This window comes from Ornithorhynchus anatinus, chromosome X5, assembly GCF_004115215.2.
Source record: "Ornithorhynchus anatinus isolate Pmale09 chromosome X5, mOrnAna1.pri.v4, whole genome shotgun sequence".
Lineage (NCBI taxonomy): Eukaryota > Metazoa > Chordata > Mammalia > Monotremata > Ornithorhynchidae > Ornithorhynchus > Ornithorhynchus anatinus.
In genome coordinates this window covers 41,100,316-41,120,258 of record NC_041753.1, presented here as the reverse complement: position 1 = coordinate 41,120,258, position 19,943 = coordinate 41,100,316, and the positions used below count along the sequence as shown (strand labels likewise).

Genomic DNA, 19,943 nt, shown 5'->3' with positions numbered 1-19,943 from the left:
CAGCCAAAGTGGCAAATTCAAACCCTTGGGTGCCAGGAGAGAGACTTTCAAAGTCTGTGGGCCTGTTGAGTGACTATGAGTAAAGGTGTCTTGTAGAGTCTGTTTTCTTAAACTCAGGAAACTAAACCTACAGTTTCATACCTCTCAATAGTTAGTACTGAATATTCCCTGGGTGCATGGCATACCAAACATTGCTACTAAATCCTTAGGAGTGTGGGTCTGATCTGATTGTGTTGTGTCTACCCCCAGCCCTTGTCACATAGTAAGTGCTTAACAAATTCCACAAGCAAGATAGTACAACAGAAGCAAAGCATAAGTTCCCTGCTCTCAAGGAACTGGCAGTCTTGTGGTAATATAGAACGGGCAGTCTTGTGGTAATATACCAGGAGCTATGGATTGCTCAAAGATTGATCAGGAATACTAATCACCAGTCTGCAAGATGTTCAAACATTATGTTATGATATCGTCTTATGGACAGATAAGCCAAGGCCTGTCTTTTTAAAGCATATATTTTAAGGGGTTTTCCTTCTCCCTGGCCATGAAACATATGTAGTCAGGGTTGGTTTGGGGAAGGTTTGTCTATTGTGAATGCAAACATAACTGGTTAATTCTTCTTTCAGAAATCTCTTGTGGACCTCCAACTCATATAGAAAATGCCATTGCTCGAGGAACCAGTTATCAGTATGGAGACTTGATTACCTATTCGTGTTATAGTGGCTATATGTTGGAGGGCTCCCTTAGAAGTGTTTGCTTAGAAAACCGAACCTGGACACCACCGCCAACTTGCCGAGGTATGAGTAGATCCGTTTGAGTTATGTTGGGGTTGAAAAGCATAGAGGAAATCCCTGTGGAGGGCTGATGTACTTCTGATCCACAGCACACCCAAATTACTTAATGGTGACTCTGTGCTCCCTCTTCGCTGTACTTAGTGATTTTTAGCATTAAGTCCTAAGAATTTGGTTGTCATGACTCTCAACACAAATAAGAAAATCGATCACATTATATTTGGCTGAAGGTGTTTTAGCTGAAGGTATTTTTATGATATATATTCTTCCTATGTACTAACATCAGATTTAATGAGATGCCTATAATTAAAACAGAAATCCACTTCTGTTTTTACAAGTGGATTTGTGTCCAAAAAAGACTAAAGGAAGGTTATAGATCATCTATCCATAGCTGAACCACATTCTCAAACAATTAGGGCCAAAGTCAAGATTTAATCCATATTGCAGTTTGGAAAGAATAGCAACAGAAGGTACAAAATGGGTGTTTATGGAATGATATTCCAAGCCATAGATAGTTAAAGCTGCAAATGTAAACCTTGATTGGCCGATTACCAAAAGTCACTCATCATGAACTTGGTCACCTGGACAGCGAAAGGCTTTGCTTGGTAGAAATGGACGGGAAAAGTTTTAGCCTGAAAATAACCCCCAGTTAGTTCACCATAGCTTCATTTTTACCCCAGATATAGTGTAAGCAGAGAGAAAATGATCTTACCTCATGGAAATCTTCTTCTGGTACAAACCCAACAGGACCAGGTCAGAAGCGGCCATCTTAGGCAAACTAAAACGCACAAAAACTAAGCCTTTTCCTTAGCATGCTCTAAGGAAAACTCAGCCCCACCTAAAGGAATGAAATTCTTCCCCATTGACTGGTTAGGCTAACTCCTCCCAGAATGCCCCATTGGCTTCTTGGGAACGTAAGTGAAACGGGCCTCTTTGTACTCCAGATTATGTAGTTGTAGTCGTGCTTCCTTTCCTGCAATTCTCCTGCCAGCCTTTTGGTTAGACTTGTTTGGAAGCATTTTAAACCACATTGCTTGCACTGTGACATCACTGTCTAACAGATACAGTCGCATAGTTGTTCAGTATCCAAATTAACATTTAAACCCAAGTTACTTGGGCTTGGGTTGCTCACGCTGACTGTACAAGACTCAGATATTGCATGAAAGAATTTGCCTTGACTAGTTTTAAGAATATGTTTAGCAAAGACTTGAGGGCAGAATGTAGGCCGAGCTATCCTCTCATTCTGAAGAAAGAAGCAGAGGTTTCTGCCAGCTTTGGTGCTTGAAGCAGGGTCTCTGAGGGTCTGGGGGTACCTGACCAATTGAACCTCAGAGGATTCCCAAAAGAAATTACTTTTTAAGGAGGTTACTGCTCCCCACCCCCACCTCTAGAAGGCAGGCAGAGCCGATCAATGAATTTGAATATAGAAGCAATGGTTTCTATGCAGGATAGCATATGGAACTCACTGGCTTTTCTGATCTTTGTCAGATTTTTTTTGGGGCCTATTTTATTTCACTTCTCCCTTCCCCATATCCTTTAATCCTTCTAAAATGTCCATAGTTTTTCAGTTAAACATTTTCCCAGCTACCTCCAGGCTAATTTATATCAGAAATTACTTGGCCACCTAACTAGTCTATTCAGGAGCATCTTTTTTATAAGTCAAAAGACCCCACTAGTTTTTACAGCAGAAGTGAGCACCATACTGAACAGTGATTTGAAAAAGCAGTGTCTGCTGCTGCAGAGACAAAGTTATTCTGCTCCACGGCTACAGATTGCACCCCTAGCCTCAACAAACTCTCTCACAGTGTGCACTACTGATCACAGGGGAATTGGATGAGAGGGTGAGTCAGCTTTGCAATATTGACTATCTGATGATAATAAGATAATAAGTAAGAAGCAGCATGGCATAGTGGATAGAGCACAGGCCTGGGAGTCAAGAGGAGGACCTGGGGTCTAATCCCACCTCTGCCACTTGGGCAAGTCACTTAACTTCTCTGGGCCTCAGTTACCTTATCTGTAAAATGAGGATTAAGACTGTGAGACCCATGTAGGACAAGGACTCTGTCCAACTTGATTTGCTTGTATTTATTCTAGTGCTTTATATAATGTCTGGCACAAAGTAAGTGCTTAACAAATATCATTAAAAATAAAATAATAATAATAGTAGTGATAACCATGATTGTTGTTATAATTACATTTATTATTTACCTATGTGTTGAAAGCTGAGATAAATAACAGGTTAATAGATCAGATACTTGACCTTCCCAGTCAGTTTCCTCCTTTGTAAAAGAAGTGACTTCTGTGCCCTCACGCATTTCCTAATCCATTGCTGAGTAGAGTATTCATAGTGATTTTAATGAGGACTGGGGAGTGTGTTTTGGGATTTCTTGTGGAAACCAGAGAGAAAGCAAAGCAAGAAATATTGCTGTTCACGCAACTAGGCAGGTCAGATACAGAAAATGGCAGGAACATCTGAACTGGGCAATGCACTGATGGTGGTGGCAAAGCACTTTTGTTTCAGGAATGGAATCATCAGAATGTCACTTATACCTCATCATATTTGGAGGACTCAATATTAGGGCTGGTCTGATTGGGAAACCAATTCCTGATAGTCTTCCATTCTGAAGAGAGGAGGTCTCTCTGGTAGCTGTCCTTCACTAGATACAGAACAGTTTTGTTTTTTACCATGTTATTAACTCCATATCTGACCAGTTCACGCTATACAAGCTGTTCTTTCTGGGCAGTGACTGTTCTCATCATAACCTAGCATCCTCATGTTCTGTGACACCATGTTTATTTGTTAAATCAATCAATCAACGGTATTCAGTGCTTTAACTTGAGCATAGAAAAGCAGCCAAAAGGACAAGGCATGGCCTTAGCTCCAACTTTGACATAACTTCCAGTCATAGCATGTAAAAATGGCAAGGCACTTGAATCTCACAAAATCCCTACAAGAATCAAAGCCAAGAAGACCTAATCATTAGACACCAGCCAAAGATTATTCAGGAGTGAGTTTATTATTTTGCTGCCATGGGCACTAAATAATAATATTCATTACTACTCCTCTGCTTATTCATATTTGTATAAAAATCAACATGCAAATGTCTTCTATTATTGTATCATGTTCTTATTTTGAAATCTAGAAAGCACAATACCTCATCTTCCTCTCAGCAAAGAATGATGATGATGATGGTTATCATAAGAGACCAATGACAATAATTCTGTCACAACACATCTTTTTCTCAAGTTTTTCTTCCATCACACATTATTTAAGTGAATAAAAACAAAACAAAAAAGTGCTCTGTCTCAAGACTATTTGAAGCATCCTCACTTCCAAGCTCCCAAATTGTTTCCCTTTTACAAAATGCTCATGTATTTTATAGAGCACACTTGAAAATAGTATGTATCAAGACCATGGATTAATAAAAATAGTTTTAATTTTATTCTGAAAAATCTCTACCCCCAAATTTGCCATTTCAGGATGGAAACTATGGGTAAATTTGCCACTCCCATTTTATGGAAACTAATGACTATCTGTTCTCCAACTCTACTGTGGATATAGCAAGATGAAATAGATCTTAAGTTATAGCTTAAGTGACTTGAGTTAGTTGCAAAGAAAACTTTAGTGACCATGGGGATGGTGAGACAAATGGGTTCATTCACTTGCATTTATTGAGCGCTTACTATGTGCAGAGCACTGTACTAAGTGCTTGTTAATGATAGCCCATTTCCATCAAGTACCACCTGTAAGCAAGGATATGAGCAAAGCAATCTCTCAAAGTCTTTTCCAACTCTTGAACATACTGATTCTGGGGGAAAAAAGAAACTCTGAATTGAATAATATGGTGACTTTTGTTAAGCATTCATTCAATTCAGTGATAATTTATTGAGTGCAGACTGTGTGCAGAACACTTTACTAAGTGCTTGAGAGAATACAATGTAACAATGAACAAGCACTTATTCTGCACCAAGCACTGTACTAAACACTGGCATAAATAAAAGCCAATCAGGTTGGACACAGTCCATATCCCACATGGACTTGGATGGAGGACCTAGAAATGTAGGTTATGATTTAATGGCTCTGCTTTTGCACAGTAGCCACTTGAAGAGATGTGCTATTTCATCCAATGGAGGGGCAGAGAGAATAATGATACATTCCCAAAATTTCATGATGGATCGGTGCATTTTGTGCAACACGTTAATAAGGCAAAATCCTGCAAGTTGATCCAATGAACAAGCACTTTTGAGAGGCTCCTGATCAATCGTCTCATTGTTTAAATTACTAGGTCACCTGATCTTAATGTTGGTATTTCTTAAGCGCTTACTATGTGCCGAGCACTGATCTTCCAAAAGGGGGGCAACCCCGGGAAAGAGGGAGGTGGGACTTTCTTCTGGAGCTGACCCCCATGGCAGGGGTAGGGGGCCAGAGTCTGTCCGGGGACGTGCCTGGTTTCCTCTGCCAGACTAAGGGTTGGGTGCAAACTGAGTCGGCTCCGTCCTAACTCCTTGGGAGGGATCGTGTCCAGCCGGGGCATTTCTCTCCGTATTTTCTGGGTCCCGGGGCCACTGCCTGCCAGGCCACAGAGAGGAGCTCCAGCAGGAGCAGGAGGGTGGAGTCTCTGGTGCAGCTGGGGAGTGAACCCTCCGCCAGGGAGTCAAGTAGGGGGTGGGTGCTAGACCGACGGCAGATTGCGTCTTCTAACAGGCAAATGTCAATCAGAGGGGATGCAGAGCCATATTGGGTCATATTTCAACCCCTTCTACTAGAGATTGGTAGATCTGATAAGGTGCCCAGACACATTAATAATCCAACCAAATACCTCTTATGCAAATGGCATGCTGTTGTGTTCCCAGTCCCACTCCCCTCACTTTCCCCATTGCTCCCTTTCTGTAGGTAAAGTTCCTACTGGTGTTTAATGAATTTATTTTATCTCATTTACATTCCTCATTGCCAGGGAAACAAAAGCCCAACCCACCCACTTCACTCCTCTAACACCAACCTACACACTGTACCTCAGTTTTGCCTCTCTCACTGTTGACCCCTTGCTCAGGCCCTCTCTTCTTCCAGAAATTCCTTCCCCCTTCCCCCGAAAGACCACCACTCTCTCCATCTTCAAAACCCTACCAAAATCATACCACCTCCAGGAAGCCTTCCCTGACTAATCCTTTATCACCCCACCTTATTCTACTTCCCTTCTGTTTCACATATGCACTTAACCGTACCTCCTAAGCACTTACCCTACCCCAACAGCACCTAAATACATACTCTTATACTATTGCTTCCTCTACTTGTAATTTATTTTAATGTCTGTCTCCCCCACTAGGTTGTAACCTCCTAGAGTGCAGGGATCATATCTACATATTCTATTGTATGCTCCCAATTGCTTAGTATAGTGCTCTGCAAAAAATAAGTGCTAAATTGATTGATTGGATTTGAAAAGCAGAGATCCTAGCAGCTGCTAAATATATGATTTTTTTCTAAATGTATTGTTGTTCTTGTTTCTTTTTCCAGCTGTCTGCCGATTCCCTTGTCAAAATGGAGGAGTCTGCCAACGACCCAATGCATGCACTTGCCCAGAAGGTTGGATGGGACGTCTCTGTGAAGAACGTGAGTGCTTCCTCCATTTAACTCCCTTCTCAAACCTCCTGTCCCCTTGTCCCCACCATCTCTTTCCCCTAATGACCTGGCCATATACTTCATCAACAAAATTAGAACCATCAAACGTGATCTCCCTAAATTCTCCTTTGCTCCTTTCCAATCCTCCCTCCTCCTCCACTCTCTTCTATTTTCCCTTTATTCCTTACAGTAACTGAAGATGAAATCTCTTGCCTCCTCTCCAAATATACCCCCTCCACCTGTGGTTCTGACCCCTTCCATCGTACCTTTTTAAAACTGTTGCCCTCTCCCTTCTTCCCTCCTTGACTGCCATCTTCAACTGTTTATTCTCCACTGCTTTCAAACATTGTATCCCTTATCCTAAAAAAAACCCTTTCTTGACTACATGGCTCTCTCCAGTTATCGCCCCATCTTCCTCCTACAGTTTCTTTCCAAATTTCTTGAGTGCGTAGTTTACACTCGCTGTCTCCTCTTTCCATCCTCCAATTCTCTCCTAGATCCCCTTCAATCTGGCTTCTGCCCTCTTCACTCCACTGAACCAGCTCTCTCTAAACTAACCAATGACCTTCTCTCCAAATCTGACAGCCTTTACTCCATCCTAATCCTCCTAGACCTCTCAGATACCTTTGACACTGTGGACCACCCTCTTCTTGACACTTTAGCCAACCTTGGATTCACTGACACTGTCATCTCTTGATTCTTCTCCTATCTTTCTGACCATGCCTCAGTCTCTTTTGCTGGCTCCTCCTCTGCCTCCCACCCTCTGACTGAGCCTAGATCCCTTCTGTTCTTCCTCTACACCCATTCCCTTAGGGAACTCATTCACTCCCATGGCTTCAATTACCACCTCTATGCGGTGGTTCCCAAATCTACATCTTCATGATTTCCCTCCTTCCCTGAAATCTCACATTTCCTCCTGCCTTCAAGACATACCTACTTTGATGTCCTGCTGACACCTCCAATTAAATATATCTAAGACTGAACTCCTTATCTTCTCACTCAAACCATGTCCTCTCCCTGTTTTTCCCATCACTGTAAACAACACCACTATCCTCCCTCTCTCACAAGCCCATAACCTTGGCATCATCTATTCACTTCATTCTGTGTGTGTGTGTGGCTGGGGGGCGGGGAGGAGGGAGGTACTTGAGTACTTCACACAGTAGTTGGTGCTGTCACCTTGTTTTAATATATCACTCCTCAGATATATTCTTTCACCCTGTTCATTTTTACTCATTGTAAGTAGCAAATGCTCTCAGTCTATTCTTATTAGAATATGTGATAAGGAGGGGACCTATTTGTATTATCATTTCAGTGTATGGCATGTGGGGATAATTTGCACTAAATGAACTTCCTCCAAAACGAATGCAGATGAGAAATATGTGATTTAGTTAAAATGTTAATAATCATATTTCCTTAGGAAATATGGAATATTCCTTAGGAATATTTCATATTTCCTTCATATTTCCATTGCAAAATAAATTTATTGTGGCTTTTATCCATTCTCTACTTATAGGCCTATAGTACCTCTGAACCACATAATATTGGTCACTTCAATCTTCTTCACTGTTCTAAACTCTTATTTTTAACAAACCATTGCCTCCATGTTCTCTATCTCTGATTTCTTCCTCTGTCTATCCTCATTAGACTATTTTAGAAGATTGTATTCTTTTTATAAATCAGGATCCATTTCTTCTTTTTTTCTTTAAATGATAAAATGGCCATTAAAATGCCACGACTGATTTTCTTACCTTTATATCACAGGGTGTTTCAACAGAAATCTCTATTCTGGGAAATATAATTTTCTGCTCCTGGCCATTTTGACTGCCAGCTTGTTTCATGCCACAATCCCAAGCACATAAAATGGAAAAGACAGCTGGCTTGATATGCTATAGCTTGGAGTATGCCCAATGTGTTTTCAGAAGGTGTACTAAGTTTTGTTAAATCATGAACACAAAGCTGATTTTTGTAAAAAAAAAATAAATCTATTTAACCAGAGATTGTTGCATTGCTTTTGAGAATAACAGAGCTTTGCTAGGAAGACAAAGTTTGTCAATGGTTCTTTATTAGCAGTGAATTCTGAGCTAATAATGGCCTCATATAAGCTTTGGCATATAGGCAGTTGTTTTAGTAATTTTTCAGTTGTTTTTTTTTTCCTTTTGGGATTTAGAATAATTTATCAGTACTGTGTGACTCATAGCTTTCATCCTTTCCTTGATGCTTGCTTTATCATTTTGATAACTATATTGCTTAAATCAGCCTTATGCTGGGTACTGTTCCAAAATGAATAAAGCTGATCAGTTACAAAAAAGTGCTTTCACATTTGGGATTAGCTTCCTCTGCCTTATAATCCTTTAGGTTCTGTGGATCAAAATTCTCCAGAAGTCTCAAGATGACTTTGGACATAGTGCTTGAAAATGGATGAATAAAACACAAACACAACCATACACACAAGAAATGTTGCTATCTGGGTCATCCTCTCCAAGTTCTCTGATGAGTTTAGAGTCTGACACAGGCAGCAACTGTCTAAGAAGGCTAGGTCCCTAAGGTAGTCTCCTCACACCTGCCATAGCCTGACCTCCAGGACGAAGGGGGTCTCTGATGAAAAAGGTTGAGGGTGGGAGTGATATCAGTCTTCTCTCTCCATCATTGCCTCACTCCCAATTCCTAGAGGTTAAGGACAGGTTGAAGAGGAGGAGGAGGAGGGGACCATCACCAGTCTTTCCCTCCTTACTGCCCACTGGGAAGCTACTGTGGTCATAGACACTCAGACACACACGCACAGACACTCGCATAATCACTCCAACTGTGGGGCTCAAAATTCACTGGAGACTACTCTTGGGAAGTAAGTAGGGGGCTGTTTTTCTTAATCAACTGGATAAGGATCCAAAACTAAATTCCATTCATATGGCCATACAGGAAGTGTATTATGGTACTGCGTCTAGATCCGGTCTTTTGACTGTAATCTACACAGGATCAGAAATAGAATACAACCTGGGTTCTACTTCCGGTTCCGACGCTTGTCTGCCATGTGACTTGGGCAAGTCGCTTCACTTCTCTGTGCCTGTTATGTCATCTGTGGAAAATGGGGATTAAGACTGTGAGCCCCATGTGGGACATGGACAATGTCCAACCTGATTATGTTGTATCTACCCCAACACTTAGTACAGTACCTAGCACATAGTAAATGTGGTTTAGCAGAAAGAGCACAGGCTTGAGAGTCAGAGGTCCTGGGTTCTAATCTCGGCTCTTCCGCTTGTCTGCTTTGTGACTTTGGGCAAGTCACTTAACTTCACTGTGCCTCAGTTACCTCATCTGGAAAATGGTGATTAAGACTGTGAGCCACATGTGGGACAACTTGATTATCTTGTATGTACCCCAGTGCTTAGAATAGTGCTTGGCACATAGTAAGTGCTTAACAAATACCATAATTATTATTATTACTTAACAAATGCCAGGAAAAAACAACTTAGTAGGAAGAGCAGAGCCTGGGAGCTAAAAGACCTGGGTTCTAACCCTGTCTCTGCCAGTTGCCTGCTTTGTGACCTTGGCAAGTCATTCAACTTCTCTATGTCTGTTTCCTCAACTGCAAAATGGGGATACAATACCCATTCTCTCCTACTTGGACTGCGAGCTCCACAAGGGACAGGGACTGTGTCTGAACTGATTAACTTGTATCTCTTATAAAAATTGTGGTATTTGTTAAACACTATGCGCCATACACTGTGTACCAGAGCACTGTAATAAGCACTGGAGAGAGTACAAAAAAGCATTTTTTTTCTTATTAGATACAGTACATTTTTATGAGCTGAGCTTCTGACCATGATCATTTTCGAAACCTCTTCCCTATTGGACCCGCAACAAATGTTTGTTTTTGCTGTTATAGTCATCCTTCTTTTCCCATCATTTTTCCCAGCCATATGCATCCTCCCCTGCCTGAATGGCGGTCGCTGTGTGGCACCTTACCGATGTGATTGTCCAGCTGGATGGACTGGTTCTCGCTGTCATACAGGTAAACCTCCTTGCTCATAAAAAAAAAAAAGTGAAATTACCAACAATGTTGAATTTCAAAACATTGGATTCACATAAGGTTACTTCTCTGGCTACCCACTGTGCAATGATAAATGTCAATTTGGTTCAGCACTTGTAATAAATTGTTAATAATTATGATGATGTCTGAAAATGTTTGCATATACTTGTTGGATCCAGTCTCCCATGGCAGAAATAGGAATTGCAGCAATAGTTTCTTCATGCTGCCAGAAAGAGCATATCAATCAATCGATCAATCAGTCGTATTTATTGAGCACTTACTGTGTGCTACACCCTGTACTAAACAGTTGAAAGAGTACAATATAACAGAGTTGATAGACACGTTCCCTGTCTACAGTCTAGATTCAGTCCAAGGGAAACTAATTTCACGGTCCCATCCATTGTAGAAAGGCATCTAAATTGAATCTCCAGTATATCCATTTGAATGTCAGCTATTCAGTTGTGGAAGAACCTGGATAATTTGTTTAAATTTTTACCAAATCTCTTATTGGTGGATTTCTGTGATTTTCAGTTTAGAAAAGGGATGAATGCAGTTTTTTTTTTTCAAACTTCTTAGGAATTGCCAAGAAAATAGACTCCTTCTTGGTAAAAAGCATGTGCTTTGGAAAATTCATGATGAATTCACCATATTAAGTACCAAACTGGAAGGAGCAGCAAATCATCTAAAATGAAATATTTAAAAGTGAACCATCAACAGTAGCCGATTTACCCACTTTCAAAAAATTGAAATCAGTCTGAATCTTTGAAGCATCTGAGTTCTAATCCCGGTTCCGCCACTGTGTGTTGTGTGACCTTGGGCTTCTCTGTGCCTCCGTTACCTCATCAGTAAAATAGAGATTAAGACTGTGAGCCCCATGTGGGACAGGGATTGTGTTCAACATGATTAGCTTGGTACTACCCCAGCACTTAGTATGGTGCCTGGAACATAGTAATTGTTTTAACAAATACCATTTTTTTAAAAAAGCATCTAGGTGAACATATCAAGCAAGTTCATTAGTCCAGTTTATGCAGTTCTTCCTATGGGAAAGAGTGTAGCTCTGGGAATTAGGAGATCTAATGCTGGCTCTTCAAATAGGTGAATGTCAGCCGTGGCTATGCCAGAAATGGTGAAGGTTCTTGACTGAAGAAGGACCTAGGGCATTTTGCCAGGTGGACAGACCCAGCAGGAACCCTGATCAATAACTGGAGAAAATGGGCAGTGAAGACCAATGTGGTTTCCCAGGCAACTGCTGTGGTGCTGTGAGACTTCTGAGGGCCAGGGACCATGGCTTGTTCCCACCTGTGTACTCTTTCCCAGTGCTTAGTACAGTGAGAGACAACATGTGACCTCAGTCCTGACCTCTCAGGACCGAGGTTCTTCTGAATTTCTCAACAGAAGACTACAATTTTCAATGATTTAATTTTTTGGCCTCAAATGTGTTTATTGATTGCTTAAATCCCCAGTCAGTCTAGAAGCCAGTGGTCAGTTTGTGTTCCCCAGACACCATTTTATCAAGAATTTTGAGAGTTTTGCCAAACTCTAAATAAATAAGGTTTATTGCATTGTTTAACTGATTGGGGAAATTTGGTTAATAGCATATACCAGAATAATGTAATTTATCAAATGGCTAGATTAGAAACAGGAGACGGTGTTGCTTACGAACACAAACTCTGAAGGGAACTGATATATTGGGGCCATGACAAATTATCACCTGGGAAACTGTGGAGTACACTTCATTTTTGTGAGGTGGCAGTGGCCTGGGAAAGAAGGGAGGGACATGTACTTCTGTGTGGAGTTTTTTCCCTAATTTCTCAGGGATTTTCTTCACAGGGAATATTCTTGAGAAGTAACATTAAATTTCTTCCCCAAAAAACTGCAAAAAATAAAAATGACCCTTTCTCTTCTACCCTGATCCCTCCCCCAAGTTGGATGCCACCTGGGGTTCAAAGAGGGCAGGTCACAACATGCCAAGTGACCATTTTTCAGAGCTCCAGCAGAGCAACTTGGCTGTTCAAAAGTATATTTTCTGGGAGAAACAGAAATCTAAATATCATCATTTTGAGAAGCCTTCTCCTGAATACAGCTTTCATCCTAGTGTTTGAGTTCACAACCTGAGGGGAACTTTAAAGATGTGACTTTAAAACTTACTGTGCTTTTTTGCTTTTTGGTTGGTTTGGGTTTTTTTATAACAGCAAAATAGGGAGTACTTAAAACATCTTTGTATGTAGGAATCCTCAGGCCTTGTCATGGCATCCATTGCCATTTCTTACAACTGAATCTAAGATTTTGTTGATTTTGCTAGTTTAACTGAAAGATTAGTGGGGATTTTTTTCCTCCATAGTCTCTGCCTGGTTCTTCTTAAACTCATAACTGCCTCCAGCTGCGGCTTTAGCTGGAACAGGAAATGGATCAGCTACAGGCAATTACAAAGCAAAGACTTTAAGAGTGGCAGCCCCTCCAAGCTCCTCGGGAAGACTTAGACAGAAGCTTGTTATTCCAGAGATATAATTCTCACCTGTTACTGACTTCTTTCCCCTTAGGTTATAACGTTCAACTGCCTACCTCAAAGCCTCCAGGAAATACAATTGCATTGCTGACACCTTTTTACCCTGAGAAGTCAGGTGGAAAAGTGTTTTCATGGGCTTTGCCATCCCAGTGTACTTGGTTGCAAACATGGCCTGGGGGAGAGGGGAAGTAAACACCCTTCCCTGCTTTCCTAGAATTTCACATTTGAGGGAATTGTGTTCAGGATTAACCAACAGAGAGGTAGGGCTTTGGTACGGACAATTTAATCAGATGACATGTCACCACAAAATATGGCATCAATCAAGCTAACAAGATGAAGGCAGAACTGTCTGATCTATGGAGAGGCCCTCTCTCCCTTTTCAAAAACACAGATATAGCTCTAAGTAATGGTGATTGGTCAGCTAGGCCACTGCCCTGAAGAAGTGTCAGGGCCTTTTAATATATCTTAGATATGCTGAAACCATTTTAATCAACCTATGATCCCAGTTTCAGCCATTCCTATTTTTGGCTATGGTTATGTAGTAGGACTGAATATTTCTATTATCATTCTCGCATCAGGGCAGACTTTTCTTTTAATAACCTGGGAGTTTTTCCTTTTTGAATCAGCCATCAGTCTGTGCTTTCCCTCCACTGTTTTCTTTCCAGAAGGGTTTTCTTCCTTTCCTTGTCCTTTCTTTTTTCCCTTGCACTTGGATTTGTACCCTTTATTCACCCCTCCCTCAGTCCCACAGCATTCATGTACACATGTGTAATTTATTTATTTACTTAAACTAATGCCTGTATCTCCCTCTAGCCTGTGAACTCATTGTGGGCAACTACCAACTCTGTTATACTCTCCCAATTGCTTAGTATTCTGTACAAAGTAAGCGCTCAATAAACACAGTTGATTTAATGTGACAGGGATTTGTTTGAGCCATTCTTGCCATTTCTGAAGAACATGTTGTTGAAAATAGACACCGTACATAAAAGTTAAAATATGTGATTGAGAGTAAATGTATAGCTATATATTTTCTAAATGCAGTTTATACATTTTTTTTCTTGTGATAAATAAATTTACATTGCATGTGTATGTTTTTCAATGTAGCTGTCTGCCAGTCTCCCTGCTTAAATGGTGGAAAATGTGTAAGACCAAATCGATGCTATTGCCTCTCAGCTTGGACAGGCCATGACTGTTCCCGGTAAGTACCATTCGCCTCTGAAGGTAACGCTTCAGCTAATGTAATTAGGAAACAAGGCTAATTTAATGATAACTACCTGCCATTGACCTGATGGTATTCCTTGTGTCCAAGAGCAGTTGGTGTTCGTTCCCCTGTGTAAATGGGATCTGCAGGCAAGGCAGCCAGGAGATACTAGGGATAAGAAAATAAAAAGGAGGAGAGAGTTTTGAGTTGGAGAAGTGGACTAGGAGATGGTCAGTGTGGAAACAGTAATGAGAATGGAGGAAAACAAAAGAATAAAAGGTGAAAAATCAAAGAGAAAGGATTGAGGAGCAGAAAAGGGGTTCAGGAGCTTTGTGAGAAGAGAACTTGCACCAATTGAGAAGTATCGGTGGAGTGTCTCATGGGAAAAGACAGATGAACCTTGGACCTATCACTTCTGAAGTTTTGCAAGATGAATGTAGAGGCCAAGGTGTGAGACGCATGGCTAACTACAGACCTTGCAGTTGAAGGTTACCATTGGTTGTTGTGCAACCCTTGAAACCGCCTTTCACCTAGTACATTGCTCTTTTGTTGTTGCTTTTCATTTGTCCCCAAAAGACTGACTAGCCGAATGCCAAGAGGACCTTTCTCGTGCTACAAGTTCCCAAGAACTAGTGTCAATGGAGCCTGAGATATTACTGAAAATTGGGAGTCAGGTGCTGAGGACAGACCTGCATGGCATACTGCCATGAAGAAGGTAGCAGCCCCTTTTGACCAAAAAGCTTCTTATGGAAAGAGAGACAAGGAGGCAAAAAAGAAAATGCACCAGGCACTACAAACATTGAGAATAACAGCCCAACCATGGAACTTTTTGGGTGCCCAATGTGGCTGGAACTGTGGACTCTTCATTGGCTTTTTCAGCCATACACACGCTCATAGGTGACCTTCACCGTCAGCGATGTCTGCTTCAAATATGATGGACAAGTAAATATGTATATACATATATATATACATATATCAACTTTTTTATTGTACACCTAACCGTGTGCAGAGCACTGTACTAAGCACTTAAAAATTAAAACACCATAGAGTCGGTAGATGTGATCACTGCCCATAAGTAGCTTACAGAGAGGGGGGAAATAGGGTATAAGGCTATGTGCACGCCCCCCCATTCTGGATGCCATCCTGCTGGTGCCACCCAGCTGGCCCCTCACCCCAGCCCACATCCTGTTCCTGCCATACCTCTGCCTCTTCAGGGCTCCCAACCCCCAACCCTCCAGTCTCCTGCATCTGGCTCTTGGTCCAAAGTTTTCTTCACGGAACAGCATTTCCACTCCTGCCCACTATTCCACCACCTTCCCTTTCAAATCCCAGCTCAACTCCCTGCTTCTCCAGGAAGCTGTCTTCCAAGTAATCCTGCTCATCATACCAGCACAATACACGACCTCTCTACCCCAACACAAATCATTCCTCAACTGTTGGATGTTTTTGCCTCTTCATCTGTTTTGTTTGCTGTGTTAGACTGGAAACTTCAAAGCAGGAACTGTGGGCATTCAATAAACACTAAATTCAACCACCTGGCTTTTGTAAAGCTCAGATCGAGCCTTTTGGAAAACTAAATGAATGCCCCAGGTTTTTAAAAAATACTGTTAAAAATAAGCCCAAGTAAATGTTCTTGTTCAGTGAAATTATTTTTTCCCCTTCTGCATGCATTGTGTGGTAATCATTGAATGCCACCACTCAGAGACAGAAATGAGGTTAAATCCCTCCCGCCCCAGGGAGAGTTAGTAATGAACCGAATAAGGCTCTGTGATTCAGAGCAAATGTTGGGATCATTCTCACAACATGACTCCTTCTCTCCAGCCACAGAGATGGTTTGCCTAGGCCCCAAGAGGAACCTGCCCCCTGCCTCTCCACAGCAGGAGACCTGGCTTGTTTTCTTAGGTGGTGAGGTAAAGGAGCTTGGTACAGCTCCCTGCCCATAGAGGCCAGGTACCAGGATTGGAGTAGGAACAGAAACCCCCCCAGACCCTGCCAGATCTGGGTTTCAGAAAGTGCCACTGTGCCATTTAAAAACAGACCATCAAATGTGTGTTTCCAATTGAATGAAAGCTAAAGCACAATCTAAACCTTGGAGTGAACATGGGGACAGTTCTGTACAATGTTCCCCAGGCTTGCAGGAACTTTCCTCCAGAAGCTGGCCACTTATCTTTGGGTGATGTGTGCTTCATGGCCTTGCTCCACGATCCCGGGCACAAATGCTGGAAAGCCACCATTCTCTTCAGTGCAGCACAAGTAGTGGCAGAACTTCTTGGTGTAGTGTGTGCTCCCATACAGCTGGCTGGCCTTGTAGCCCATGGGGAAGAGGGCTCCGGGAGAGTATAACGCCCATATCTGTTGTGGCAGCAGCTGTCCAATCGCATGGAAAGTGAGGCTCCCGACAAGGAAAGTGGGATCCCACTCACCTCGCTGCACAATGTTGGCTATCTGCCGAACCTCATCCCGTTGGATGTAGACCCTCCTCAAGACCACAGAGGAGTTTAGTTCTCGCGTGTGGGCTCCCTTTGGCTTGTGCATGGGGCAAGGCATTCTTTTGTCCTTGAAAAACACTCTGTGCTTTAATGGTATAGGTAAAGTGATACATGTTGGTGCACCTTAGCCTGTGACAACCACTTGTGGTGCCCATTTTGTGGCAGAATACACACTTTAGTAATAATAATAATAATGGTATTTGTTAAGCACTTACTATGTGCCAGGAACTGTATTAAGCGGTGGAATGGATACAAGCAAATAGGGTTGGACACAGTCCCTGTCTCACATGGGGCTCACAGTCTCAATCCCCATTTTACAGATGAGGGAAATGAGGCACAGAGAAGTGAAGCGACTTGCTCAAGATCACACAGCAGGCATGTGGTGAAGCAGGGATTAGAAACTATGACCTTCTAACTCCCAGGCCCATGCTCTATTCACTACACCACACTACTTCTCATAATTCTCTGCAGGTCTGCCCCTCTAGACTGTAAGCAAGGAATATGGGCAGGGAATGTGCCTATCATATTGCTCTACTGTACTCTCATTCAATTGTATTTTTTGAGCGCTTACTGTGTGCAGAGCATTGTACTAAATGCTTGTACGGTGTTTCTGCACACAGTAAGCATTCAATAAATACAGTTGATAGGTCTCTGCACAGCACCAGCTCCAAGTTGATTAAGGCACCAGCCTTGGTCTCGTAGACCTCTGTGGATCACAGAGTACAGTTCATATAGACCCAGAGATCAGGGTCCAGGCTGAGAGACATGGCTGGCCCAGCCGTGACCCCATCCCCTTCTTCATGATCAAAGCAACACTTCCTGTAGTCCTTAGGCACCAGGTTGGGTTTAAGCGATGTGCCCAGTTTCTTCAAAGACTCATATATATGTCTCAGTCCCTCTGACCATTTGTGAGACATGCTCCAGTGCTTTGCTCTACATAAAGGAGCAAGTTGGACATCCTTCTATAGTACATCCGCACTAGGTGACAGCATCACCTCGCTGGTGTTCTGGTCTTCATCGCCCCGGAGTCCATGATCCTGTGTTCAGAATATCTTGCTGGCTACCTGGCTACCTGGCAGGCTACCAGACAGTGCTGGTAGAACTGGTCAAGTTGTTTGATATGCTGTCAATATGATGTCCATGCCTTACAACCACCTAGCAATGGCATAACAACAACAGTCCAGTAGACATCGATCTTTGCCTTCAGGTTGACTCGTCTTTTCTTCCAGGATCAGTGCTCTGGATTAGCAAGCCCCATACCATCGATGTCAGAATGACTTCTGATGGCATCATTTGTAAAACCATTTGTGAGAACCTGCTGCACAAGTAGCAGAAATTTTTGAGCTGTACTATTTTTATAAAAAACTGAAGTTAGAATGGTCAGATGGCTAAGAAAATCAGCTGCACCTGCAGTTCCTTCTGCTTCTCCATATCCCTTGCAATAAATTCTTTTCTCCCCAATTCCAAACCCTGGTGCTTAACTGCCCAGCAGTTTTAAGAAGTTGGCAGGGGTAGGGGTGTCAGGGGGAGGGCTCTGGGGAATTTGGTGTTTCACACTTCCTGCCTGCATGAAGGTGAGGACAGTGTTTGGGGTGTTGAAATTGTGATCCTTGTGAGGTCATGCCCATATCAGCTCCTGTGATGACCCAGACCAATCCCAGTTTTGCCATAGCTTCAATCCTAGTTGAAGAAACTCCTCAGAGCCAGCCTATTTCTACAACCCACTCATTTTGCTTTATTTATTTCTACAGGAAAAGGAAGTCTGGGTTCTCACCTTTTTAAACACAACACAGTGGCTCACACAAAAGAATGGGATTATCTCTTCAGGGAAAACCCTAAGTATTCTGGAACTTGTGCATTGTAAATCCCACGAGGTGCTGAGTTTTTTGAAATGTTTTTTGTCGTGGATTTTTATTTTGTGATATATTTTCCTATACTTTTCCATTTCTAAAGAATCTGTCTGTATTTTCATATATGAAAGTATATTAAGTATATGCTGCTACACACACAAAAATGTACATGCTCTGCTGTCTGTTGGGAAAATTCCTTGTATACATTTGGTCATTGTTTTCAACTCCTTGATTATGGTTTGTTAATTAAAATATATTTTACTGCTAATTAATATAATGCTGTAAATTTGCCATAGCATGGGTTTGTCAAACCCATGATATAATCCAGAGGCTGAACTATAGACAATCAAGAGGATTAATGATGGATGAATTTATCCCATCATTCTCTGAGAGCAGGTTCTTATCCCTTGTGCCTCCTTAGGAAGTTGAGAGACCCAGCGTGGATGAGAGTGCCAGCCACTATGCATATCCACATACAATCATTTTCTTTGAAATATTGTAACAATAAAATTTTCCTCTCTATATAGCCAGAGATTTAGTAATGAAACCATTCGAATGATCACATGGGAGATTTCCACTCCTTGGTATAAACCGCAAGAGAAACTAGGTACCATGGAAACAAGAAAAGGCATAATTCATTTCCCTGCAGGTAATATTTGGAACAAGTTTGTCCCTCAGTGAAGAGAAACAAATACCCTGGCAATTGAGAATTATAAAGTATACAATCCTCGGAGGCATCTGCTCCACTCAGCCGTTGCAGTCAATTCCTTTTCTTCTGAATGTTGCCTGCAGAGGCTTCCACGGGTCACGTGAATGGTATTACCAGAATCTTACTAACATGAGTCCCTCCCTCCAGAAAAATTTTAGATCTATGAACTAAGCTGAGAGAGCATTGATCAAGGTGGGGATTGGCTTTGCGGTGATTAGGGGAGTGTTCTCATCTGAAATTTGCCATTAGGAAAAGAGAGGGAGAATTACCTCCGTGGCTAGAACTGACTCCTAATTTAAGCTTTGTCCTTGTTTCCTTCAAACCTCTCTTTTTCCATTTTGTCCTTCTTCCCTTTTTTTCTTTTTTTTCTCCTGTTTTCCTCCATTCTTTCCCTCCCCATCCACCTCCATTTTTTTCTGAACTCCCATGCACACATTCTCTCTCTGTCTTCCCCTTTCTCAGTCTTCCCTAAATGTAGGTTTCATTAAGGATTATTTTAACAGTTTCAACAGTCCATCATTAAAAACCACTTCATAATCACTTGTGATTGTGTCAAGAGAAAAATTATTGGAATTTGGGATATCTGAGTACCCCAAGTGTGACAGGGACTGTGTCCTATCTGCTTATAATCACTGGTATTTATTGAGCATTTACTGTGTGCAGAGCACTTTACCATGCACTTAGGAGAGTACAATACAACAGAGTTGGTTGACATGTTCCCTGCCCACAATGAGCTTACAGTGTCAAGCGCTTAGTACA

General features: G+C 41.9%; 1 protein-coding gene across 8 annotated transcripts in view; it reads left to right on the top strand.

The window, feature by feature from the left end:
* Positions 1-19,726, top strand: part of SVEP1 (sushi, von Willebrand factor type A, EGF and pentraxin domain containing 1) — a 230,211-nt gene extending 210,485 nt beyond the window's left edge. For 6 of the 8 annotated variants that reach the window (XM_029054999.2, XM_029055003.2, XM_029055002.2 and 3 more), the window contains 5 exons: positions 621-791; positions 6,298-6,393; positions 10,316-10,411; positions 14,040-14,133; positions 14,713-15,093. In XM_029054999.2, the coding sequence (XP_028910832.1) occupies positions 621-791; positions 6,298-6,393; positions 10,316-10,411; positions 14,040-14,133; positions 14,713-14,785 (530 nt within the window). In that variant the 3' untranslated portion in view covers positions 14,786-15,093. Of the gene's footprint in view, positions 1-620; positions 792-6,297; positions 6,394-10,315; positions 10,412-14,039; positions 14,134-14,712; positions 15,094-18,376 lie in introns of those variants that run through there. The other 2 variants (XM_029055005.2, XM_029055000.2) reach the window with 1 other exon arrangement.
* The last annotated feature ends 217 nt before the right edge of the window (positions 19,727-19,943 follow it).